This window comes from Vanessa tameamea, chromosome 5 (assembly GCF_037043105.1).
Source record: "Vanessa tameamea isolate UH-Manoa-2023 chromosome 5, ilVanTame1 primary haplotype, whole genome shotgun sequence".
Taxonomy (NCBI): Eukaryota; Metazoa; Arthropoda; class Insecta; order Lepidoptera; family Nymphalidae; genus Vanessa; species Vanessa tameamea.
This window is the reverse complement of record NC_087313.1, coordinates 9,347,735-9,375,574: the sequence shown is the minus strand read 5'-3', so window position 1 is coordinate 9,375,574 and position 27,840 is coordinate 9,347,735. Positions and strand designations below refer to the sequence as shown.

General features: G+C 30.3%; 1 protein-coding gene across 1 annotated transcript; it reads left to right on the top strand.

Moving 5' to 3' along the window:
• The first annotated feature begins 2,035 nt into the window (after nucleotides 1-2,035).
• On the top strand, nucleotides 2,036-20,325 carry LOC113392292 (uncharacterized protein). The gene is made up of 5 exons (XM_026628644.2): nucleotides 2,036-2,124; nucleotides 13,545-13,704; nucleotides 14,618-14,723; nucleotides 19,134-19,317; nucleotides 19,590-20,325. The coding sequence occupies exons 2-5, from the start codon at nucleotides 13,554-13,556 to the stop codon at nucleotides 19,692-19,694; spliced, it is 546 nt and encodes a 181-aa protein (XP_026484429.1). The 5' UTR covers nucleotides 2,036-2,124; nucleotides 13,545-13,553; the 3' UTR covers nucleotides 19,695-20,325.
• Nucleotides 20,326-27,840: the final 7,515 nt, after the last annotated feature.

Below are 27,840 nucleotides of genomic sequence, written 5' to 3'. Positions count from 1 at the left end.
TTGGAAAATTTGCTGAACATGAGAGAATTTTGGCGCAGGATTTTAAACCTCGAACTTAGTATTGTAGCCCCTTATGAGCCAGTCCAAAGACGCTTTAATCAATTTAAAAAACATTTAACATAGAGAATTGAGTTAAAAAACCTCAAGTATTCATAAAGCAATTTTAATCGTAGTTTAAACATAAACATTAAGTATTTCTTGCAAAGAACCTTATCCGGTCTTTTCAATCGAAAGCTTTTAAGAGAGAATAAGGCCACTCGTTTGACCGCTCAAAATTCGAGCACTTGACCGAATTCTGCATTAGACATCATTTCTGAAGAGTAATTTTCAAAGTCTATGTTCCTGTCTGCCGATTGTGTTTCGACTGAACTCTAGCCAAACTAATTTAATTGTCAGCCATCGAGCTACGTCAAGCCACAAACCTACAGCGGTGCATGGTTACGTACATACTACACACGCAAGTCTATGAACAAGGAATTTATGCCTGGCGCATCTAATCCGTGGGCAGCTGTAAATAATGGCTAATATATAATGGTAGGCAAACTAAATACATATACGTTAGTATGAGTCTAGTGCTTTAGTATGTGTCTAGTGCTTTAGGCTGATGTATTTAATATTAAATGATTATTATCATTTTGAAACAAATTAAAGTTTAAATTAATTTATATTTCTCATAATTAATTTCCTGTTAAAATGGTATCAAAGAGATCGCTGTAAGCGATAAGCTCAATTTGCACGCTTTTGATATTTTCACGTTCCACGTCATAGACACGTTCAATATCATAAATACAATATCTAAAAATTTAGATAGCTGTATTTAAAAAAGGAGGCTTTTGTTGAGATCAACATGTTCTATGCACCGAACTCAATTTCTTTCTCTTTTATTAACTATATTATATAGATCGAATTATGTTTACAATTTATAAAACACAAACTATAACATGCGGCTCATTTCCAAACATGAACGAAGGCCTTTGAAGTACAAACCTATGGAAACATTTCCCAGACTACATTCATTTTGAAAACAAATGCAATCTTCCTAATAATACAAATTATGCAAATTAAGTTACCAATTTCGTGGAAAATAATTTAATTTAAAGTAAAGCGATGGAGCTTGCGACATCAGGCGTAAACTTTAACATTTCCAATTTGTTCACTAGCTGACGAAAACTGTTACTAAAGTATTCAAAACCACTTCGACCAGATTAAATTCATAATAGGAAATTAAATCAGCGCGAAACGTTTTTAATGAATATTACTGTGGTATTAAGCACTTATAATTTAAAAACCAAAACATTATTTGAAAAATAGTTTATAGAATATAAATAAAACCTCTTTTCTACAAGCACCGGGCGAGTTAAGCGGGCTGGCTGCATTAATGTCATAATACTCCTCAGATAGTAAGACTTATTGCGAGCTGTATCACAATAGTGGTGAAAAGAAGCATTTAAACGACAAAATAGAAAGAGAATATTCTGTATAGCCGAGCTCGCTATAAAATAAATCTAACTTAAAATCGCCCATTTAAACCGACTATTTTCTTTTGCTAATAAAAACGAAAGTTCCTTTAAGTATATGGTTAATTTCATCCAAAGACAAAAAATACAAATTAAATAAAAAATAAATAAAATAAAATTAAGTCTATTCTTAACAAGTAAACTACTTTATTTACTTAATCGTTTAACTTTAGAGTCCTATAATCCGAGTCAGCCCCTTCAATAAAGAAGGCCACCCTCAATGAAAACAAACGATAAACATTTTCACGCCTTCGTTTCTAAATCTGGCTATTAGAAGGAGTTTGTGCGGCCAAAAATTCGAATTTGTATTAATAAAGGGCCGAGAATTCGGGTCGCCGAACGAAATGCATCTATACTAGCAGTTCTGGCGCTGTTTCATTCCTGCCTAGCTCCAGTTTACCGGAGACCGACCGGCGGGACGCTCGCTTCTCGTTACAACAACGGGCCAATACGCGTAGAACGATTCATATCAAGACGATAACAATTTTCAAATAATTATATTATAATAATATTATTTAATAATTTTAATCCAATGACTTTTAATTTAATATAAATAAATATATACTTGAATTTAATAAATATACGTAGTGCAAATCGCCCAGCAACGGTGAGTATTAAAATGTTATGTATGGACAGTTAATATCTGAAAATTCAGTAACGTACGCTTAAGTAACAATATTTTATGAAAAAAATATTATCATCATTATATAATAAGACCTTCTATATAAAGATAAACTTTGATGTCTGTATCAAATGTAATTGCTGTATGTGCCTTTTGTGACCGTCTTAAGCTACGTCTGTAAAACCACACTATTTTCCTTTCTGTAAGCTATAATATTTTCCTTTATAAAAACAGTCGACTTTGAATCCATATTTCTAGGAAAATCAGACATATTAAATAGTACTTTAGCAATTTTGAAAGTTATGTACGTCTACGTAATACATGTTGCACCAATGGGGTTTGTAACATCAAAAATACTACACGATTTGATAATGAATCCAATATCCCAAAAGAGTTTTCCAGGTGCATAATTTATAAACGGACTATAAATACAAAATCGACAATATATTTAGAAATTGTTATTATATTTCTAAGTATCCTTTAACTGTAATTAAACGTAGGTCGTACCCTTGCATTGTCCGGAATAAACAATCTTATACGCGGATATAGGGTAAGCTTTTATCATGTAAAGTTTCATTGAAACCCGTGTATTCCGCGTGATGCGTGCTTAAAATAAGAAAGAGATATTTTGGCACATTCTTTTAATGACGTCAGAGATAAAATTGAAAAAGAATAAAAGAAATATCTTGATTTATGTAATATGAGCTGTTACTTATCGAACAATGGATATTTATACATGTTTATTCTGCATCAGAGAACCATATTTTTTTACTTTAACTAAGCTGTACACAAATGTAAGATAATCTACCGTCATTCCGATTTTAGTGTACTCATTTTTAAAAGATATGTATACAGTACTTTTTTAAATTAAAATTTACTATGGAAGAATTTAATGATGAAAGCTACATATTTAATGGTTAGATTATTTTAGTCTTATATTTATTTTTAAATGTATTTAAAAATATATATGAAAGTATAATAAGACATATTTTTATTATAAAAATATTAAAATGAATTAATATTTCTGCCAGTTCGAATGTCTAAGGGCGATAGTGACCATTTATCAGCAGGTGTCCCATGCCCTTATTGCCTATATATTCTAAGTCAAATTATTACGTATATCATATAATTATCATTACCACCACAATAAACTACCTAAGAATTCTAAATATGTAGTTTACAGTAAAAAGCTTAAAATATAAAAAAAAAAAAACACTACAAACGTAACGTTTAAATATTTACAGGTAGGAAAGCGTTGCAGATGTTTCGTGAAAAATGTCAGTGAATATTTAAGTAGAACATTTTTATTGACTCGAAAAGGAGGTTTTGTATTTTCGTCGTATAAAAACATTAACTTTTACTGTATCTATATTTTTTAACTCTTTCGTTTATTTTATTTATAAAAAATACATTCGAGTACGATACGTTTACTAACTTTGTATACAAATTTGTATAGATTTTTTTTGCAATCTCTTCTTTTATAAGAAGGAGCATGACTTCGATTGCTTACTTATTGACCGTCAAAAATCTACCACACATTTAGATAAGGAAATACCTCACACATAAGAATTGTTTTTTTTTTATTCTTTTTTTTTCAAACTTATGTATTCCATATCACAAACATTGTCAATTAAAAACTGCCAGTATTTTGTAAATTTAAACACTTTTTTTATTTACCGTAAAACCTCTAAAAAGCCATTACCGCTTGCAATGTCAACGTTATTTAAATATTTATTTAACTTAGCAAGTTATTTAATTTAAAGGTTTTAATACCGCAGACGGAACTAAAATCTTTATTTCCATTAATGTAAAAAAAATAACTTTTACATCTCATTTTATTTTTTATTTAATATCAATCGAGTAAAATATATTAAAAATTAAATTATCTAGGTTAAAACATTAGACACCTCATAAACATAATTAATTTAACTGTGCCTTTCTAGAATTAGTTTGCAGCAGTACGTTTTTATTAAAACGAAATAGACTAAAATTTACATTACGCAGTTGAATATTATGCTATTATAGCTGAATTCATTACAATAACTCTTTCAAAATGCACATGAGGTTTTAAAGGAGACAATTAAAACAGTGTGATATGTACATATCAACAGTAATTCTAAATTCAACTGTAAGGCTGCCCGTAGGTAAAAAAAACAGTGTACCTGCATTCGATACAAAGTCAATCAAAGTAAAACAAGAAATCTATCTTTTCTATTATTTATTTAAAGGAACGGACATTTTCTATATATTACTTCAACTTGGCAAGTATTGTCTTCAAAACAAATATATTCTTATTAAATCAACAATGACTTATTATTTCTTATGTATTCATACATATTTACAGTCTAACTTTTTATTATCTTTTGAATGAATTCAGACAAAGCACATTTTTTTATTTCTTAGAGTTTAATGTTATAGAAGTAAGCAATTACACTTGCACAAATACGTTATAAATATCCGTTTACTAAATAATTACAAGACCCTTTGACAAAAAATAAATTAATAATAAATACGAAAGAAGTATTTGCCAAAAACTAGTTGGCATTGGCAATATTGTACCAAACGGAATAAAATATTACTGCAGAATAATTATTAAGCGAGCTGTAACATAATTAAATATTTAAAAAACTTATTTTAACCCCTGGGTTTGAACCCGAAATCATCGGTTAAGATGCACGCGTTCTAACCGAATTTATATTTAATATTATATTTATATAAATATAAAGCTACATATATATGAGCTACAGCTCCCATATAATTTTTAACTCTTAGTATTTTCACTGTCCATAAAGAAGACACAATATTAAAACTCGGAAGCTCGGGTTCAGTTCCCGGTATCGAAAATCTTTTCCCCGACTTCAGTATTTTAACCCCGCCCGGCGACGCAATTGAGACCATTAGGACCAATAGCATAAACATTCCGAAAAAAATAGTCTTATGGGATGCATGGGACTGTGAAATTGTTAAAGTTGAAATTTCCAAAAATCCCATAGTAGAAACTATTGCTACGCAAAAGTTTCAACCCACGCCACGCACTTATTGCGATTGTTGCCATCGTAGTTTTATTTATCTACAGAAGTTCTTCGTGATAAAATTACTTTTATTTTATTAGTATCAATTCACTATACGATTGCAAATTCATTATAATATTAATTATTTAATCCATTTAAATTTCAATTATTTTCAACCTAAATGCAATACTGTAACGGTGGAAAAATAAATAATCTCTTATTTAAACATCAACGATTCAATTCAAAGAGTTTGATTTAATTATAATCGGGAATATTGATTTGACTGAATTGAGCTAATTAATTTATATTATTTTCCTAACAATGTTTTGTTAATTAGAAATTTATATTCCTAATGTGATTGTTTGGAAAAGATTTCCTTCGTTTGATGTTTATGGTGTCCCGGTAATAAGTCAAGATTATTATATAATTTCAAATTGACATTGTAAACGAATATAGGTATATCCGTTTACAATGTCGATTATGTAAGTATATTTTTTAATATTATATATCTACCAATAGTGTCTCTGCGTGTGTTTAGCGAAATACGAATTTGCCCCAAACACCGATCACCCTAAACGCCACCCCTTGTACGCCCAATATAATGTAGACCAATTTATACTAATTAAATTTAATGCAATTTACAAAATAATTAAATACGTTTGATAAGATAATCGAGTAAAAACTCATTTGTTAGCACACCCTGATACGAGTTCACGTTAGTAGCCTGAGAACTACGTATTCTATCCGCTAGGATATTTTTGAAATAATTAGTTACAATACATAAACAGTTATCTCAGTAACCCAAAACTTTTAAACATATGTTCTGAAAAACCCATCAGTCCTCATACTGGTAGGTCATTTTTGGAAGCTTTTAACTTCATCTGGTTGTATTATGATTAGCACCTTATACCTAAAGTACTTACTTATTACGCACGTAATTTTCAAAACATAGATATTATCACATCCGTCGCATAATTTCGAAAAGACAAGTTTTTCTCTGCAATCATTTCAGTTTTACTCGCCTTTAATGTGAGAGACGTATTTCTAAATCACCTGTTACAATGATTAAAAAAAAATTACCAGTTGTTAATTTTTGAAAAAGGATTATAATTGAATTTCCTACTTTCAATGAAAAAATCCCAACACAGATTAAATAATCAAGCCAAATTATAAGTTAAATAACTTTTTTAATTTTTTTTTGATTATTTTATTAACGTTCTAAAAAAAAGTTTTCGTAACGAATATTATTAATGTAAAAAATAATATAAGACTAAGTTTTTGTTACGACTGCAATTTTGCTCATACAATAATGATCATATGAAATATCGCTCAAGTACGAATTGCACTCAATTAGTCGCTGGGGTATTGTTCTTTGAACCGAATTATGCAGACTCTTTGTATGTGCACGTTGACTTAAATTTTAACTTTACATTATTTATTGTACTTTAATTTTGTTTTTAATATATTATGATATTGAAGAAATGTTGTTATATCGGACATAAAATACATCTAACACAAATTACGAAAAAATAATTATTACAAGCCGTATTAAGTTAAATTGGAGCAAGTACATTGTACTGTCACCAGCACCGAAACAAAGATGTGCTTCATCGGTTGATTGGGTCTGGTAAAAATTTAATTTGCAAGACTTTTGACCCACGCGCTTAAATAGTAGAAATAAATGATTTTAATTTAATTTGGTAAATGAATTTTTGATTATGAAAATAACTTAGACCTTGCTAAGAGCGTCTCAGTACAGGCAGGCCAGACGTGGAGACACCGCACACGCCGATCCCGTGACGGCCCATAATAATGGTAATTTTTACTTTGAATAAGTGTAATGCTGTCTACATTTCTTGAATAAAGGAATTTTTAGTTAATGACGGAGTTTATTTTTAGTGGCTAGTTTTGCAAGTGACCGGCTCGTGACTGCACCCCCTTGCAATAATTCAATTCTTGGCAACTGTAATGTTTTTGAAATAATTCATACATTACTTACAAATAACTATAAAAAAAAGTTTCCTATAAATAGAGTTCCCATCTACTTCTTCAATTTTTCAATATTTGTAGTAAAAAGGATTATTCAATACTTATGACGAAGTTCGATTATGACATTATCGACTGAGGACCAGGTGAAATTTTAAGTTAAGTCTCTTTAGCCCGGGTATTACTTACTTTAGATAGTAAATATAATCATTAATCTACGTAAAAGTAGATAATAATATATAATATTAATTTATTTAAGTTAAATTAAGCGTTACGGTCAAATGTTGATAACAAAGCGATAAGATATACATAAATAAATGAATATATAATACGTGTTTAAGAAAATTCGGCCTTAAATGTATGACAATTAAGCTGATTTTATCAAGCATCCCAAAAACTTTAAAACTACAATATAAAATATGTGACTTGTGAAAAATTACTAGATTTCAGACCGTAAATTTCTGTTACATTCCGATTGCTTGTAACTCTACACCGTTATACCCTGCTGCTGAAAAATATATCAAACTAACAAATAAATGCTCAATTTGCTACCAATTCGATGTGTGTGTGTTTTCTTTTAATTTCAATTGGGAATAAAAACGAGTAAATGTAAATGGACAAATGGGCCACCAGATGGGAGGCAGCCACCACACATAGATAATGGCATTGTAGGATATATATACCCTGTCTTCACTAAACTGCCAAAAATCATTACAGTAACTTACACTCACTCACTTTATGCCAATGAAATCAAAACACCAAACTGAAAAGTATTGCTCGGTAGTCAAATCATTATTCAGGAGGTAATAGTCTGGTAATAACTCCATAGATGAGAAAGCAATTATAATGTCCTTCTGAATCCGGATGTCACGACCAATCACAACTGACTGGACTGGATCTGGACTGAAGGATCTGCGCGTGACAATATTATACTCCAGTGCAAACTGGAAACCAAGTAAGCGTTCTATTCCCTTGCTCTCATAATCCGGCCGAAAGCACTTTGAGATGCCCGACTCCGGGCTGCTACTAAAAAAATCTCGACAGAAAACCCCAATATATTTATTATTCGCTCATCCACAGAACGCAGTCTCAGGTTTGCAGAAAGAAGAAAACAAAGAATAGAGTAGAGTAAGCAAAAAAATATCATCAAAGTAAAAAACATACATTTATTTCTTGCGGATTTACCACAAGATATAATTGAGTTATTTCCCAGCACAATATTATCGATACCAAAGCCAACATCAGTTCATTCAATATTGGATATTAGAACCGCGAGCTTTGACTTTGTATTGAGTGAGAATCAATCGCTCAACCCCTTTTCGCGATAAGATATTAAATGAAAATGGAACCTTCACAAAGAGATAGGCGTTTATTGTGTCGAAGGAGGATAAAACTAGGATTTCTATACACATCAATACTGATGCGAAATTATGTTCAATTAAAAAAAAATAAGAGTTCCATTATTGTAATTAATATTGTATTGATTATATATAAACATTACATTACATTTACAGCATATTCCACCACGCTGCTCCAATGCGGGTTAGTGGATTCACATGTGGCAGAATTTTGTTGAAATTAGACACATTCAGGTTTCCTCCCGATGTTTTCCTTCACCGCCGAGCACGAGATGAATTACAAACACAAATTAAGCACATGAAAATTCGGTGGTGCTTGCCTGGGTTTGAACTCGCAATCATCGGTTAAGATGCACGCGTTCTAAACAATGGACCATCTCGGCTCAAACAATAATTTATTTAATTATCGGTATCTTATTTTATGTAAGCATAACCGTTGGCAGACGTTGTCTACTATGTATTATACATTGACATATTATAGTCTACGAAAGACTACGAAAGACGTTCATGTAAACAATTTGTTCAAATACTGGTAAGAGTTAAAACTAAAGTTCGCTGCAGCGATAAATCTTCATTATGTCATCTAATCAAACTATTAAAACATACAGAGACAGATTGCTTATAGAGAATAGTTTTCTCGACTAAAACGTCGTAAGCGCCACGAATTACATGGCATTTTCGCTTTTCGTACAACGTAGTGTTTAACATGTAATTTGACATGGCGTCGCTTTAGACTTGACAGATTGTAGTTTGGCGTAGTCTGTAATTATTTTTTTCTATTGTGGTGTTATGGTTATTAGCTAGGTATTTAATTACTTAAAAAACTATTATACATACTTACTTAAATAAATAGTTATTTAAGTCAAAGTTTAATATTTTAATTCGGATTTCAAGATTACCCGCCTACACTGAGCGAATAGCAATATCACACTAATGACAGGTGAACAGTCTGCAGTTCAGTTCAGTCAAACAGAGAAACAGAGTGAAAACCATATCTAGTGCTAGTACATAATATACATATATTGTTTTCAGAATTGCGCTGCTTCTTTTGGTCTAAGTATTATATTGTTTTAATGGTTTTTTCTTCAAAAAGGCAACATAACACAAACTAATTCTTCATTTATTAATAAATGCAGAAATGAATCACAATGCGCTGCTATTTCTTTTCTATTTTTTAAAACAAATATATTTTCACCGCTCTCATTTCGAAATATAAAATAAGTTAAAAAAATTATAATATTCGTAATGCGTGATTATTTTTTGTTTACCAGTATAAAACCGCTACGGGTTAGAAAAAAAAATAATTCATATAAAGATGGTATTATATTTTTAGTACATTTTTATAACCGCTCAGATGAGGAAAACAATTTAATATACGATTGGGAGAATATGTTTTACTGTTTGAATTAATACAATAAGACTTTCGTGTAAAAATAAAAAATATCTTGTTGAAATGGGCACTTGTCTTTGATTTGCTGTTTAATATTACTCCCAGAATTTTATCCAGTAGTTATTTTCAATAATGAAACTATGTTGGCGTAGTTTTGAGTTTCATCCAAATCAACCCGAGACTCTTCCCAGCCTTTTTCGCTTCAGTTGTAAGTATCAGTGATAGGTATTTGAAAAGTTTCTTCTGTAAATACATAATCAATACTACAAATTGTACAGAATATCTAAAACGTTACTCTGTTCCACATAATTTATCTTTATTAAACCCATTATCTCTGAGTATATACTGTTTATAAACAGCGAAGTAATTTGCAACGATCGTTAAAGAATATTGTCTAAAGCCGAACAAGAAACCTTGTTGGAACTTCATTGTAAATGTTCTTTTACTGATATTATTAAAATACGTCCAACTATTGTTATAAACTCTCTGCCGTTATTCAAGGTAGTCCAGTGGATAGAGTAGTTTTAATTTAACCGAAGATTAGGGATTCAAATTCTTGTTACTCCTGTTACTCGACTGCATAGATTCAGTAACTCTTTTGTGGAGCAATGTATACGGTTCTACAACAGGATCAGAGAAAGTGTGCAAAACACATCCATTGCCAAATTAAAAAAAAAATGATAAAGAACGCTTGTGTGCGTAAGGTTATTATAAAATTTGCGAGTACATGGTTGAGAGCACACCTTGGAAATGAAACGATCGCCTCTTGGCTAATTCTTTTCATAGTGAATATTTGTAAATAATCACAATTTAAAAAAAAAATCTATGTACGTGGAATGCTTCTATATTGAATAAAGGAATATGATCTGATTCGATTCGATTTAAAAATTTGCTCTATGGTTAACTAACACATTGGAGCAGCATAGTGGAATTGGTTCCCAACTTGTTCCTCACAATGAAAGTCCTCCTTAGCCTAGCAACGGCTTTTACTTTACTTACCAATTACTATCAACTTTGACCGCCTATACAAAAATAAATAATCTTCTTATTATTAAGATTGTATTTCCTAAGTATCGATAATTGCAGTCAATATTTTCTTTTTCTAAAACAAAAAAATATTTTATAGATAAGATGTGTGTTTTGAGATGTTTAACTTAATACTCGCTCTTATTGTCATAGAGGAATGTAAACGTGTGTTAAATCTACAAATGAAATTATAGGCTTATTTGACTCGCGGTTATTGATCCGTCGATCAGTCTTGTTTAAACACACGAGCGTTATAGCGATGATTTCATCCACATAGATACTATTCTTTGACTATATGTTCGAAACTTTTTATTGACTACAGTTTAAAACATGCTGTGTGCCAAGTCAATGTTACTCATGCCAAATTTTAATAAAAACTTTACAGTAGCTTCCAAACGTGCACAGATTAAAAGCCTGCAACGATTTATATTTAAAAATATATATGTTCACTATAGCAAAAGGACAAATAGGCCACCTGTAATAATGGTCATTATTACTCATGGTCATTGAAATATATAAATAAAATAAATTTATAATAACGCTGGCTCACTGATAAACTTTCAATTGAACACATCAATTTACTTAAATATACATAATATCCATTACTTTACATATGTAGAGGTAGATATTCTACCGCCAATCAGAAATACTTAGTATTTTTGTGTTATGAGTCAATGTAACTATAGGCCCAAGCAACGTAACATCTTAGCTCCCAAGGTTAGTGGCGCATCAGCAATGTAAAGATTGATTAATATTTCATAAAGAGGCAATGACTATGAATGGTGACCACTTACCATCGGGTTTTGCCTTTGCCTTTCCCAATATCATGAATAAAAAATGCTTTGCTATGTATGTATACAGTTTAGTGTATCCAATTTATTTCATTCCCTGATCACTAATTAGACATTGCCTAGAAAAGACACTTCTGTAAGTATTAAGGCTAATTACACAGAACCTATTATTGCAGACCTCGCGCGTGAAGCGACGTGCTGTTGCTCTATTATCGCCCCAAAATAAAAAAAGTATTGATGTTAGCCGGCCGAGTAACTTAAAAGTATGCGGTACCTAATCGGGCTCGTACAAATTGCTACCACCGAGATGTTATATCAATACCTGTACATGAGTCAATTCATACTTTCATTATCTGTTTCTGTTTTTATATTTGATTTTTTTTTTTTAATAATATGTTATCTTGACAATGTCTACGTTAATTAAGCTTTAATATGAATCGCTTAGGCTCAAGTATATTCGCGTATTAATAGCAGTACATTATTTTGTCCCCAAGGACATTATACCTTACTTACTAATGGTTTAATGAAGTGTTACAAGGCTTTCCTCCATATATAAACCGCTCAAAGTGTAGCTTTTCATCTTTTAAATATATTTTTTTTTGGACGTACAGTACACATTTTTTACAAAGAATTATTAAAAATAAATCTACGAATTTAATCAAAGGCCACAAGCGTTGTTCACAAGAACATATAAAATACTGAAGCGTGAAAATTTTCATGAAAATATTCATAGACACAATTACAAAATACATTAATTTTGATTGAATAAAACTATTAAATACAAAATATATGTTTATTTATTTGCGCAAAAGCATTTTCCTTTAAGCGTTTTCTAATTACAAATCCAATTACAATGAAAAGGTTGAGATGGCGCAGTGCATAGAGCAAGAGCATTACCGATGATTACTAGGTTCAAACCCGGGCAAGCACAACCGAGTTTTCATGACCTTGTAATTCACCATCTGCTGGGCGATAAAGGAAAACATCGTGAGGAAATTTTCTTGTGTTGGATGAAGTAAGGCATCATCATGATGAAATTACCAAATCAACAAAAGATTTTCAATTAAAGGCCTTAGGAAAGCAATAGAACAGTTACAGGATTTACTTTAATTGCATTGCAAACTATTATTATTCATTATTTATTTATTTGACAACACCAACAAGTAGTACAACAAAAATATACAGTAAACCAAAAGTAAATCATAATAAGTAAATGGGTAATTGCCTACTTTTTTACAGGTGTCCTAAGATTACTTGGAAATTGAAATATAAGTCAACATTGTAAAAAGCTAATTGATTAATTAAAACATTATAAAATTAATAAAAATAAAGAGACAATAGAAAAACAGTCTAAATACGGTTTTATGTCAAAATGTTAAAAATAAATTAAATTAAGCAAAATTATCGATTGTGAGTTTAAATACAATGTTAGAATTTGTAAAATGTCATAATGAAAATATAAAGTTTGAATTATAAATAGGAATATTAATTATCAGTTTGTATGTAACATCTTAAAACCAGGATAACCATTTGGAGTTACTAGATTATTATAGGCTATGAATTATAATTTATATACACACACATATATCATATATTAATTATTTAATGTAATCGCAATGAAGATCATTGTTGACAATCTAACGATTGGCAATAGTTGAAATGCGGAATGATTAATTGAATACACACACCAAATCTGTATAATTGAATTGTTTCTTACGTAATCACCAGTAGATACCTATTCACGTTACGGAAAATTGGACGGAAATAAATGATACTAACACACAATGATTATATTGCCTAGTATATATGTAATTTTAATACTTATATAATATTTTATTTACAGAATGTGGAAATGGCGCGGTCAACAACAAATTCTTCAAATATCCTAGAGAGGTTTAGTGGGACAACCACATCTACAACGACCACTCCCACCAACAATGTCATCGTGGTTGCGAAATCTAACAACGGCAACAAACGACCACCGATCATCATTTATCCCACTGGTAAAGTATTAATTTACTAGTGTAAAGTCCTAATAATCTATCATACTTTTGCCGCTGATTCCGGTTAATCTCTTCAATTTCCGAGAAGAAAAATATTATATAATAAATAACCAATGATAAACGATATCTGAGTTTTATTAAATCTATTTTATGAATACACGTGATGTATGATGATGAAGTATATAGAGGTGGATACATTTATGAATTATACGTATCCTTAATTGATATTAATACCGCATTTTTTTTCATCTTTGAAATTATTTACTTTGCGTGAATATATTATGTAGTTTTATTACATTTACTCGAATAGATAAATATTAAATATTGAAATAATATGTGCGCCAACATTGAGGTAATATTTGGAGAGGATACAGATAACTTCTTTATACAAAATAAAGATTGTTTGTCTCGATTAATCTATACATATGGAATATTCTTAAACAAAAGACAAACATAATCTTAAAATAGAATAAACTGCTATTTATATTTTCAATTCATTAAGCATATTGTGAATGTTCCACTTGCCTGGGATACATTGAACATTTGTTAAACAACTTATCGAATTGATTAAATTGGAATACCTCTTCGCATTCATTAAAATCGTACTCTCATACATTTCGTTCCATGTTTCATGGTCATTCAATCGTACGCGATTCGAGCATAGAACTTCCTTCGATGCTAGAAAGTGGATGAAGCATTTTTATACAAACTTTCTGGCCCCAAAAAAACCTGAATACTTATTGTTCTCAAAGAAATTAGAATAAATAAAACTACACGAATAAATCTGAATAATAGACGTCGTAAAACTCAGACCCTTAATTCCTTAGTCTCTTTGTTATGTCATTGTAATCTTAACTCCTTTGTTTTCATTCGGTGTAAATACTTATATCTTAACATACTGCTATTGTTTCAGTGACGCCCGAGTCGATAGTGGTGCCGATTGTATCGTGTATATTTGGCTTTCCATTATTGGCGTTAACAGTTATATGTTGCTTGCGGCGGAGAGCGAAATTGGCAAGGTAACTATTACATTAGTTAAAGCTATTATTCATTCTCTGAGTATAAAAATGTTTGTAAATTATAAAAGACTACCGTCCGTGTAAAGTTATAAAATCTATGAATAAAATATTTCATAATATATAATGAAATAATATGCTTTTCTTTGTTTACTAAGTACTAAACATATCAGTATGAGACTTTGACCAATCGACGCGGAAGCGTCCGTAGATGGTTAATGACTATTCTTTTTTTGAATGCCGTTGGTACTTCTACCTTTTGTTTACATTTAAAGTCTAATTAATATGCAGCGAAGCGAACAGGTAGGCTAGTATATTTGTGCGTTTTACGATTGTCACGTTTATCTTATTCCTATACTCAAATGTGGTTTAATAAAAGTTTAAATATATTAACATTTGATCGGGTTTATTAGATAAAGTTCTAGAACAAAAGAATGCCGCGCCTCCTAAAAATTAAACGATTTATTTATTTTTAAATTAGACTAATAATATTGAGCTTCTCACATTACAAGAATAAATTGAATATATAACTATCACCGGTAATATAGCAATGTAAATTCTATTGAGAAAAACCGGTAAGAAATAGAGGTCAACGGTTGACCCCTAAGTACACGCATACTAGCAAAGTTTTATGACATTTGGCGAATTTCAAGCGTAGCTGTCACGCAAAGTCATGCTAATAAGTGCCCTGTCGGTACAACTATAAGCCATTAAACTAAGAATTGATTTGAATTATAATAATAAAGTTTACTCGTTTGTTTTAGTTCTTTTGTAGTGCGACACTCTATCTAGTATAAATAATACCTATATATAAAAAATTATATAATATCTATGTATAAATAATTTAAGGTACATTTAATTAAAAAAAAAAGTGTTCTAATCAAACCTAAAAATTATAATGATATAATCATTTTTTGTCAAATAATGTGTTAAGTAAGTATATGGAGATTATTCGTCAAATCAATAACATATAGAACCAGTACTTTGTATAAAGGTTTTAATAAAATTTATAATTTTGCCAGTAGCTTTTTCAGTAAATTTAATACCAATCAACTACAGATACAAAATGCACCTTTCTAATAAATCGTGCCATTTTAACATACACTGCATGTATGTTGATTTTAATCACATAACAAAAAAAGTAAAAATATCTTTCGGTGTACGTGTGGTTTAGTATTTTTATTAGTTTGCTGTTCACGTTTATATGACAAATAAATTCTAACCAAAACTATGCATATTCATTATTTAGTACACATTACCTATCCTCTTAATTGTTGATCAAATTGATAAAATTTATTATGTAAAAATAGTAGCTTAACTAAAAAAATAACTTAAATACTTAATTAAAAATAAATTAATAATAATACTTCATTAATTTAATTTGTCTATGTATATTATAAATTATTGAACATAATACAAAATACTTACAAATAAGAAATATTTATGCCATTTATTTTTAATAATATACATATATAATATTGTAATATGTAAAGTTTAACATATTTTTATTTATAAATTATAATGTAAAAATATTGTTCAGTCTCAGTCAACACCTCTAAGATAAAAAAAAAACCTTAGATATAAAATAACGAACTAACACAATCCTTATAAAAATCCTAAATTATCACTTGTTATTTGGTCTTAAGGTCTTATAGAGTGACATTCATTACGTCCTTGGTTATAATTAGCTTTGACATTTAACCTTGTAAGATATTCGCTCCGAGGCAAATTTTATTACAAAAGTTTAACTAAGAGTTATCTGCCTAATTCAATAAAATTGTGTGTAAAAATTATACCAGACAGAATTCAAAACATCTATTAACTCTGATTTATTATGCAGTATCATTACTTCTTGATTACTATATAATTTATTTTTAATTTAAATTTTACTTACAAAGTTCCGATAACAATTTCCACAATATCCTAAACGCCATTTTTTTCGAATGCCTAGCGAATATCATAGATTATTCGAGATTTCGACCAATGATATCGCATCAAATCAATATCAAAGATTCTATTTATTTCTACTCCTGGTGTGGTTGGAATAGGTTGTTTGTAGAATAACGTTACAAGGACCATCATACAGTATTGAATTGGGTAAAATATCGATGTTATATGGTCTTTTATTTTACTTTTCTATCTTTATTATAAACTTAGAAGCATAAACTTAGAATAGTTTTAAGAAAATTGTGTTTCACACGTTATATAATCAAATTATAGATAGTATTATGATAGCTATTTCCCGATTATCTTGGCAAGTGAATTATGTTTGTAACTTTTCCAATAAATAAATAAAAATAAATAAATGTTCTTCTAGGTAGAATCTACTTTCCGAACCGGTGGGTGGTAGCTTAACATTTAATTCAACACTGTAACGATTCAAAAGTGCTTCTATGAGCCTACTTGAATAAAGAATATTTTGATTTTGTTTTAAGTATAGTGAAAACATTAAAAAAAAGCACTGGGATTTGTTACAGATAATCAAGTAAGTTACTTAAAAAACGATCAAAATATTCTATCCGCCTGTACCTACTTGCTCATACATCCTTCAGAAAGCCCTAGGTGTGTTCTTCTTACATGTTTGTTTATTAGAATATCATAAAATATAATTTAAAATCTATATGAATAGTATCAATATTTAAAAAAAATTAACGTCCACCAAACAAATGTTCCGATATCACGGACTGACCAACTTTTTTGGAACTAAGTTATTTTATTACAGTTTAGAGCAGAGTGAACTGAAATTGTAACGTAAGGAAAGCATTATAGCCCCCTCCAGGAGAGATTTCCCTCTCTTTCTCTGCCGGTCTCTTTCTATTATATACAGCTTAATATTACAATATTAAATATTTAAAAAAATATTATTGTTTTAATTAACTCGGGATTTTATATTTACATACATATTTTTTCTTGTAAATCAGATATTTTCAAACTTTTTTAATTGGTCACATTGTGTCTGTTATTTTATAATAGTGAAAGCTGCTTTGTCCCAATCGGGTGCCCCACGATACCATCTTATTTGAAACATCATGTAATGGATGCCAGGAATTCTACTGATCACGAAACTTTATTGTATATCTATTATTGCCTTGCTCAGAGTTTGTTCCAGTATCTACTACATTGTTGCTTGGAACGGAACTGACAACTCTATCTTACTTCCCTTGGAGCGTGCACAACCGTTTGTGAGCTATATTATTACTACAAAGTCATGCATGGACATACCCGAAGGTACATACTATATAGCGCGTGTCCTGTGGGTTCTAACTGACACACATGTGTTGTATTTGTACACACTAACGCGCACAATATCGCCAGCCTTCAGGCCAAACAAAACCGATTTTGTACATTTCCTCGGGCTGTCCATGGTATGTGAGAATATGATGGACATATCGATATTACTTCCTGAAAGCCTCAAGGGACTCAATCTTACTCATATAATTATTGCAAGTAAAATCCCCCGCAAAATCCCCCTTCTATTCCGACCCGTAAGCGTCCCAATAACATCCCCAATGACCTGGGCAACAGACTACCGACAATACTTACATGTTATGTTACAAATTCAACACAAGTCGACCTTGCTCGCTGGGTCGGGGTCCTTCGATCATTACAACCCGTCGACGCATAGCCAAATGACGGTGTAATATATAACACAGAGTACCCTCCCACCCGAGGACATTCTAAGCCAAGATCCGGTCTCACAAGAGGAACCCTTAGGATACACGCATTCTATACACTTAAGTAGGCACCAAGCGTCGGCCTTGAGTTTTTTTTGACACACCATCTCATTCGGTAACGCTTTCGAAACCATTAGAGTCAAAAACACACTCCGAATAAAAAATAAAAATAAAACTAAAAGATAGCTCTTTCTCTCCCATACTTCGTAAATACAAAAGCATTGACTACACTTTTAAAGCGTAAACAAAACAAGAATTTATTAGAACAAGAGTTTTAAGAACTCCATGACAATCTATGGTATATGCGTACGAAGCTGAGAGAGCCAAAGGTAGTTTATAATTACGTACACATACTTATAACATTACATATTACCATTTACTCCCCCAATTATAATATGAAACTCGTGTTCGCGGTGAATAGACAATGTTCAAAGTGAAGGTTCGAACATGCGACCACAAGACTTCAGACGATCGTTACTTCATTAACCGTCAAAACTTAAATAATATATTATATCATAATTAATTAATATTTCTATATTACTTCAGTAAAAGGTTGTGATTTTTATTAAAGTAATTTGTATTATCAACGTTTATGTTCATGGAGATCACATTAACTACACTTACTCTACACTTCTCTTCATTACAGCATAACGTGCACAGCCGTAAGATATTCATTAGGCTTATAGTCTTCCTTTTTAACTATAAAATTTTATGTCTGTAATAAAAACGTTTCTCACAGGGAACGTGCCCGTCGTCGTAATTGCGAATTAGACAGGGGTGAGTTGTCCGTCGTGAGACTGTCCCCAGTAAAAGCCAGGCCTCGTGCCGTCAGTCTCATCAGATCGCCTCGACCACCGCCTACGTTAGAACTGGACACTGTCCTGGAGGAACGATCGGATCCGGAACAAACAACACTCTCACAAGTAACAGAAACCTTTTCTCAAATATTCTTTTAAAGTTTTTGACGTAAATGAAAACATTAGGAATTTTGTAAAATTATCATTAGAATCCTTTAAAAATAAAATTATTTTATATTTCAATTTTCAAAACCATACATCATGTCATCTATTATTACATTTTTTTTATAAATGTAAACCTAGAAAAATATATAAATAAATTCAAAATTATATTTACTAAATAATGAATATGTACATATAAGTATTGAATATGAATTAAACAGAATTTTAATTTACAGATTGAGATAACACCAGACCGAGAAGTGGGTTCAATTTTATTCAGCACGATTGGAGCTGTAGGTAGCGCCGCTGTATCCGCAGCTACCTGTGCGCGAGACAGCTAGCGGCGGGGCTCAGCGCAGCTCGGCGCGCGCTCGCCGCTCTGGGCTGCGCTGACAAGCCAAGCCATCGACGATGACGTAGAAGACGTCCCCGATACGGACAGCTAGCAGATACAAGATGATCACTCCATCGCCGACATCGGCGAACGAATGAAACTCTTTCTGGACATTCCACTTAGATTTTAGTGGACGTGCATCCAAAGAACTCAATTGTGAATAACGCTATTGCGAGAGTGAACGGAGTCTTTTTATATAATTAAGTGAAATTGACTAATACATAGTATTAAAGTGGTGGACAAATTATAATTATAGGTAATTAAATTAACCAACATCGAGTATTAAAAAAACTATACGACCATCAAATTTAACGTGCTTTAGTAAATGTTCATACGAAATAATATATGATTATTTATATATATTAACGAAATAAGATGTAAAAAATCATATCATATATCAAAGACGGTCAATACTTATAATAAATTGTTAATAAGATGGAAAGAAGTATTTTCGCCGCAGGGTGCCTCTTTTATTAAAGCTGGCCCTTGAGGAAGTTTCATTTATCTTCAAAGTTTCGCAATGTTGAAATGAAAAGGTGAATTTTCAAAAATATATAAGAAATATTTTTGTTATTCTGTTGCACAGTTTATAATTAATAGTTGATGTATGTTATGTTATGTAATTTATCTCCTATTTTATCTAAGTATATAATGTGTTTAAGTTTAATAACTATATGATACTTCACTTACTAATGATCTTCGAAATTTGTATATTTTAATAATTACATTAGTCTGTGCGCCCTTTCCCTTAGCAAGATTAAATAAATAATTATTTATATATAAAAAGAACCAAAATCATGTTAAAATATATTTCTTAAATATTACATAGGTTTTAGTTTCTTTTTATATATTTCTTGATTATCTTTTATAAGTGGATAAATTTTAACTCCACAAATATTAACACAAACTAAATTAACGATATTTGACGTTTACCGTTAATTATTATACATCGTAATTTATATTAATGTATAAATAATTTACATTTTCTTTTTTTTAGACATCGTTATGTATATACAAAAAAATAAATATTTATGCACAATTGCTTTTAGAATAAACGATACGCTGATAGTAGACGAATTAATAAAATATAAAATAGAAATAATAATGTATGTACATACAAAAATTTAGGCATAGAATTAGTTTTCTACGAACCTGATTCGTGTTTGGCTGGAATAAAATTGAAAGCAAAAAATATATATACGTTCTATATTTAAAAGAGAACAAATAAAATCTAATGTCGACATATCTCTTGTTGAAATCGTTCGTTTTTTATTTGCAAACATATTTTTCATTTGTCATAAATGAATTATACAAATCTAATATTCGTGTAGGGTCCATTAAAAACTTTTAATTAAGTACTCTTGACCGATTTCAGCTACGGCGTTCATTCGTAACGTAAGTATTTATAACGCTATAATGCGTGCGTAAACACTCTATTTTCTCAGTCTCATAGTCAGAAAGATAACCGACACTTTTACGTAGTACATATTTAGAATTAGTTTAAAGAATAACTCAAGCCAGCTCCTAGGCCAACAAAGCAGTTAAAAGGGCTGTTAGACGATGAATTTATAGAAATGAATTCAAAGAAACCTGCAAAAAGAATCGTTTATATTACGTTTTAAATAAGATTATTAAAGAGCAAAGTTTCCTACATGAAGGTATATTCTGAACTCATGCGTTATATCTAGTTGAAATTCTAAATGCAAAGTATTACGTTATCTTCCATCAATTCTTTTTATTTTTTCTGATAACAATGTTAAACAGTACTTAACTATGAATTTCGATATACGTTTCTCGATAAAGAAATATACATACAAAAATGAGGTTGCAATTTGTTCTCGTAGACCAATTTGTTTATTGGTTAAATAAAGATTTACTATTATCACCCGGACCCTTTTATTTCATTGCCCTGTATGTAGGCTCATAACAACATATAACACTGTGTAATTTTATTTTAAATTCATTCTAGTGAGTTCCATGTGACGCGCTTACAATTCAATTCATCCCAATTAAAAATTATTGAATTGAAGTGCACTAATTAAAAATACTAGTGAATATACATATATATTTATAATAATAATTGCATGTATAAAGTACGTATTAAATTACATATATTACGTCGGCTTGCACATCTAATAGTCCAGGAAAAAAGACCCGTGAAGTTTGAGATAAGTTTCGAAATTTTTGATATACGAGTAAGTTACTGTTTAGTATCTTAAACAAGATAGAGAGTTGAAAAGAAGGTGTTATTTCCCAAATTTTGAAAAATCGGCAAGAGCTAGAGAAATGTCCTTAGGCAAAATTGTAGCTTTAAATTTTACACAAAAAAGGTTCTCTGATTTTAGGGCGCCTAGAAACGAAGGGATGATAGTTACAACTATACAATTTATTATTATTATCCAAAGCCTGATATTAGCAAAATATATTTTTATGATCACCTTTGCTTGTGATTTAGTAATATTTTATTAACATATGATTTAAATGATGAATTTGCAAATCTAAAAAGACAATTATAGTAAAAATTATAGATTGTTTTTGATGCGTAGGCGAAAACTCGGCTTTATAATTTCCCTTACTTCTTGCGTTTATACAATAATTATCACTTATTTTTCAAAATATCAAACTGATCGATTTTATGTAGATACTTACTAATACTGTGAATTCCTACCGCGATAGAAACATCCCGAAGTGAAGATAACGGAGCTACTTTAAAAATCCAAACAGATTAAATTTATAGCATTACCCCAAAGGAATATTTCATAAGACATAATACAAATAAAATAACTTATTTAACATAATATTGTTGTTAAATGAATCGCAGGGAATTGTTACATGGTCAAGCGTCCAAAATTAATAAGAAGGCCACTTACCCACAGCACAGGCTGAGTATCCGAAACCTGTTATCATAAATGGTATTTTTTAAGTTTTAATCATATCATAAATCAAGATCTCATATTTCAATGACATTTAATTGGTTGTTGGTTATTGAGCAAAAAAGCGACACAATATATAGGGTATAGCTTGTGTATTGTTGCCTGTTATGTTATATATTTACAAATACACAATACGTAGTATCTATTCTAGTACATATACATATATATGTTTTACTTACAGTATATTAAATTTATTGTATACTTCTAAAGCTAGGGGAATATATAAAATACGTACCTAGTCCACTTGTCAAGTGATTAATTTAGACGAACGAAATTTGAAATTTGAAAAACACATGACGCCAAAAAATTGGCAAAGGATTCTTTTTTATAAATCACGTTGACAATTATTGGAATGTATTTTTGTTTATGCTTAAGTTTATGTCTGAGTCTAATAATGATCGCTTTCCAAATAATATTAATATATTAATATATAATTCCTTCCTGTTTTTTACAATGCTAAGTGATTTTCAATCAATGTGATAAAATTGTAAAAATATAAAGCCTTTCTGTATTTGTAATTGAAATATAATATTCTAATAAAGCTTTAAAAACATATTATATCAACACGGTAACACAAAAATACATTGTATCATAAAATTTCCTTCAAATGTAAGCAAATTCCACCGTATTAATTTTAAATTCAATTTTTTGCTAGCTCACTTATTGTAAGCACTGACCAGAAGTAATTTGATCAGTTTTTAAAATAGTTTCATATCTTTATTGAAGCTTTCGATTATACAATTTTCAATGCAAATGTGCGTATCGTTTTGTAAATATAAAAATAAAATGCTTTTATCCACGTGTATTTTGTTATCTATTTTATTTATACAACCACACTTGAATCATTTTGTTATTAAAGAAATATGCAAAATCCTGTTCTTGTTTTTATATAATGAGATCCCATGCTACGAATTATCGAACTCAAAACGAAAGTATAGTCTGTAATAGTAGTGTTATAGTCTTTTTATGCACGTATTAAATGACGTCTGGGTCGGTACCAACCACTCATCAGGTATTCGGCCGCCAAATAGAAATATATAATATTCTTGTGTTTGGTTCGAAGGGTGAGTGAGCTAGTGTAACTACAGGCACAAGGGACATCTTAATTCCCAGGGTTTATGACGCATTGCCGATGTCAGGAATGGTTAATATTTCTTACTACGTCAGTGTCTATGGGCGGTGGTGACCACTGAACATCAGAGGCCCATTTGCCCATCGCCAAGCTGTTACAGAAAAAAAGTTTATTTTGTCATAATCAAATGCGCAATCGAATGTTTTAATATTAAATAATACAAAAACAATACTTAAATACTTTTACATCTATATTTTATATTAATATTATTCAATATGGCAGTTGTATATCAAATAATAATAAAAATATGTTATGAATATTTATGAAAATAAAAGTTCCGAAGCTACTAAAATACTAGTAGATTATTTTGTTTTATTATTTTGACGACAGGTATCGCTTTATCTTAAGTGAACAGGCTTCACATTGGGCTTTTAAATCCTAAGTCCCGAGGCTGATCCTAAACTAAACATTTGTAAAGGTCATATGAATTTTCGTCGTGGTCTGTTTGTAGTTTATCTTTGCGTGCGTCAAACGTTGTTTTAGTAAAGTATTTTTTAATCGGCTTTAAATCTATAATAATTTCAATAACTTTGAAACAACAATTAAATTTGAAACATGACCTTTTATATACGTAAAATGTCACCATGACCGTAGAAATTACAGAGAAAAAGGTCAAGGACAACAAATGGAGCACCGTTGTAACAGTTAGCTCAAACAATGCCTCCTAACAACGCTGAACATACCTACATAGGTACAAGGCCTCTCCGGCCATATTGCTAACCATTATTTACATACTATGCAACTGTGACATGTTTCAATACACTAAGATATATAATATAAATACTATCTTGCTTCCCAAGCGATTAATTACGAGTTCCTTTTTAAATACTAACAATATACGTTGTGCGATAGTGCGAAACGACGCGTCTTTTTGTGAATGCGTTAATAGTGTTATCACTTTTATTATTAATAATTGACGTATTAACAAATTATTTATTATTACATACACTACAGGGAATGTGAATGCTTTCGCTTTTGGTTTTCTATTTGCTTTTGTTTCTGCACTGTAAAGTTCCGTGCGCTCCATCTACCTTTGTTCGATAATCTGAGTTCCTAGCCGGTAGCTTTAAATATTAAATTGAATGTATTTTCAATTCAAAAGTACTTGTGAACGCCTCCTTGAATACAGTAGGTATATGTTAATTTTGATAAAACGGCAACTGTCATGTCGCCCGTCAACCATTGAAGGTTCAATTTGTACTCTGTAATTGTAATAAATTTGATTGTGTGATTTTTTTAAACTCGTTGGCTTCAAATCTTCTTCCCGAGCTTCATGATCGTATTGTTACAAGTTTTACCACAGTGACAATGAAATCGTAAAATGTGGAAATTAAAAGTACGAGCGTGAGAATCTCGGTTGCAAATATTACATATTATTTTATGTTCGACATGTTTAAAAATTCCCTTGATATTGGGAAAAAAATTATGGCACATATGAAATTTAACGTAATGGCAAAAATATGGCACGAGCGTGGCTACCTTGACTTCTGTGTGATATAGTTCATAATTTCTATGTATATGTGCTATCTATATTTTTGCAGTCAATAGAATTATCTTTTGACTTTTAGTCGTGAACAAACTCTAGTTATCTGATTTTTTCACTGCGATAATATATTCATTATGAGAAAAATACAAAAAAGTAAGGTAATGTTATTTCTTAATGCAGATCGGTGTTAACTGTTCACTAGCACTCAGTAATTTAATTTAATTAAATGATTCAAACTACTGCAATATACGAAAAAAAAATCGTAGATAGCTTCAGGTACCTTCCTAAAAATAAAACATTACTAATACTAATAAACACAAATTCTGAAACGTAGGTTTTCTATTTTTTTTTTATGTTACAGTAACTATCGATATTTCTTTTTATTAAATAAACCTCTTTTGTAAAGAAGAAATACTAAAGCGCTTTCCGAACTCGAATTCTTATGCATTTTAATTGAGTTCTATTAATTAAAAAAGCTCTATAGTTTCCTTCGTAAGGTCTTAAGCTTTTTTAAAAAAGGTTCCATTAAGTGTTTCCACTTAACCGAATGATTCATCCCACAATAATTTAAAGAAAGAACTTTTCTTTGTCCGTAAACAACTCAAGGGTCTTCCCTCTTTTTCGTTGAGACTGTTTCTTTCAAATTAATGACTACAAAATTACGACTGTAAATTTTCTTATACGACATATTATTAATGAAAACCAAGAAATATATATAATAAAAATAATTTTAAATGCTATAATATAAATCCAAAACCACTAAAACTATTTCGTGTCATTTCTTATTCCAAATTATAATATTGTGTTTTGAAAATATAGGAGTTGAAAAACATTGACGTAAAAAAAGTAAAAATACAAAAAAAGAAATTTAGTTTACCACTCCATCTAATTGTCTACACAAGCTACTACAATATTTATATTTAAATTTAAAAAATCTTAAATATAAAATGAAATTGTAATAAGTATTTATATTGCACTTGATACACTTATGGTCTTGCAAATAAATGATAATAACAGAATCACTTATCTTATTCCATACAAAATTTAATATCTATTAAGCATTAGGATTTCATAACTCTTAGGGTGGCGTTTTTTCACCCAATGGTGAATAGGTAAATAACCATTACCGTTATAGAAAAGTTCTGTTTCTCTTGTGTCCGTCTATCCGTCTGTCAAAACTAACAATTTTTCATACTAAAATCTAAAATTGACAAGAATGTTTATAAAAAGAATATAAATCGTAATTGAAAGTATGTACCAATATTATCTTGCAATTAACATTTGTGATTTTTTATCCGAACTCTCATTTGGACGTCGGTGCGACCCGGTTACCTTTTTAAAATATGTCGTAAAACTGAGCTCAATCAAAACCATGTCTTTACAAAAAATGTTACTTTTATTTATGAAATATCGGAAGTTTTCACATTCCAAGGCTAATGTTGCGAACTATATACGGACAAAAAAAGTCTCTACGACTTTTTTGTCCGTATACAGTTCGTAAAGTGTATATCTGGTAAGTTTGTGATGATGGAGGTACGTAGTCATAACGAACTATTCCCATAATTACAACACTTCCTTTAACTAGGTATCACACCTTTAGAGCTTAAAATGTTTTGAATTAATCGGCATTAATTTACGCAATCAGAAGAAACATCTAGAGATTTCACTAATTTGAACGACATATAAAAAACATATAGTATATTGTACCTCACGCGGGGTTTTTATTTTACAAGTTACTCGTTTTTAAGACGGTCTTTAAAAAATATCTTAACGTCTTTATAATCATGTTTTTTATTTATGAATGGTTTTAAAAATTATAGTTTAAGATCAAGCGATAAAAAAATAATAATCGTTTAAATAAAATCTCTTGTTTCCCATAGTTTTAACACCGGTTTAACGCTTTTATGAGCCGTTCATCAAGACAATCGGTTAACCTTACCTTTTGTAACAGTACCAAGTTAGGTATAACAATATCCCGTTGGCTTTAATTTGATTGAAAATTAATAATTTTACTATTGGAATAAAATATTAATACCAAAAAATCGTCGGATTTTTAAAGTCACTGCCATTTCTATGACTAATAGTATAGATTCTTTCACATAAGTCTTTTTTCGTTTTTTCATATGTATTGCTTTTGACATTCTAGGGTTAATATTGAAGATAAATTCGAACTTTGGACTTTGGAGTGACATAAAGGTTGCATTAATGAACCTTCAAAGTTAAATTTCATTACTCCCAAAGCATAATAATCAACGACAACTTTCATTTTGGAACATATAACTTGACCTAACCGTATTAACATGTCATAATCAAACGTCATTGCATTTTGTCACATAGTCTATCATTCACGAACTCGGTTTGATTAGATTAGACTGGAAAAATTGAAACCGGTCGCGTAATATTTAAAGCATGTCTAAATATTGTATGGTTACGAAATCAATACTTATATTAGTTCGTTATACTGGAACCTAAATAGGTTACCGTCTATTTTTGTAATCGTAATTTATTAATTTTAAATATATTATTACACATTCTTGGTAGG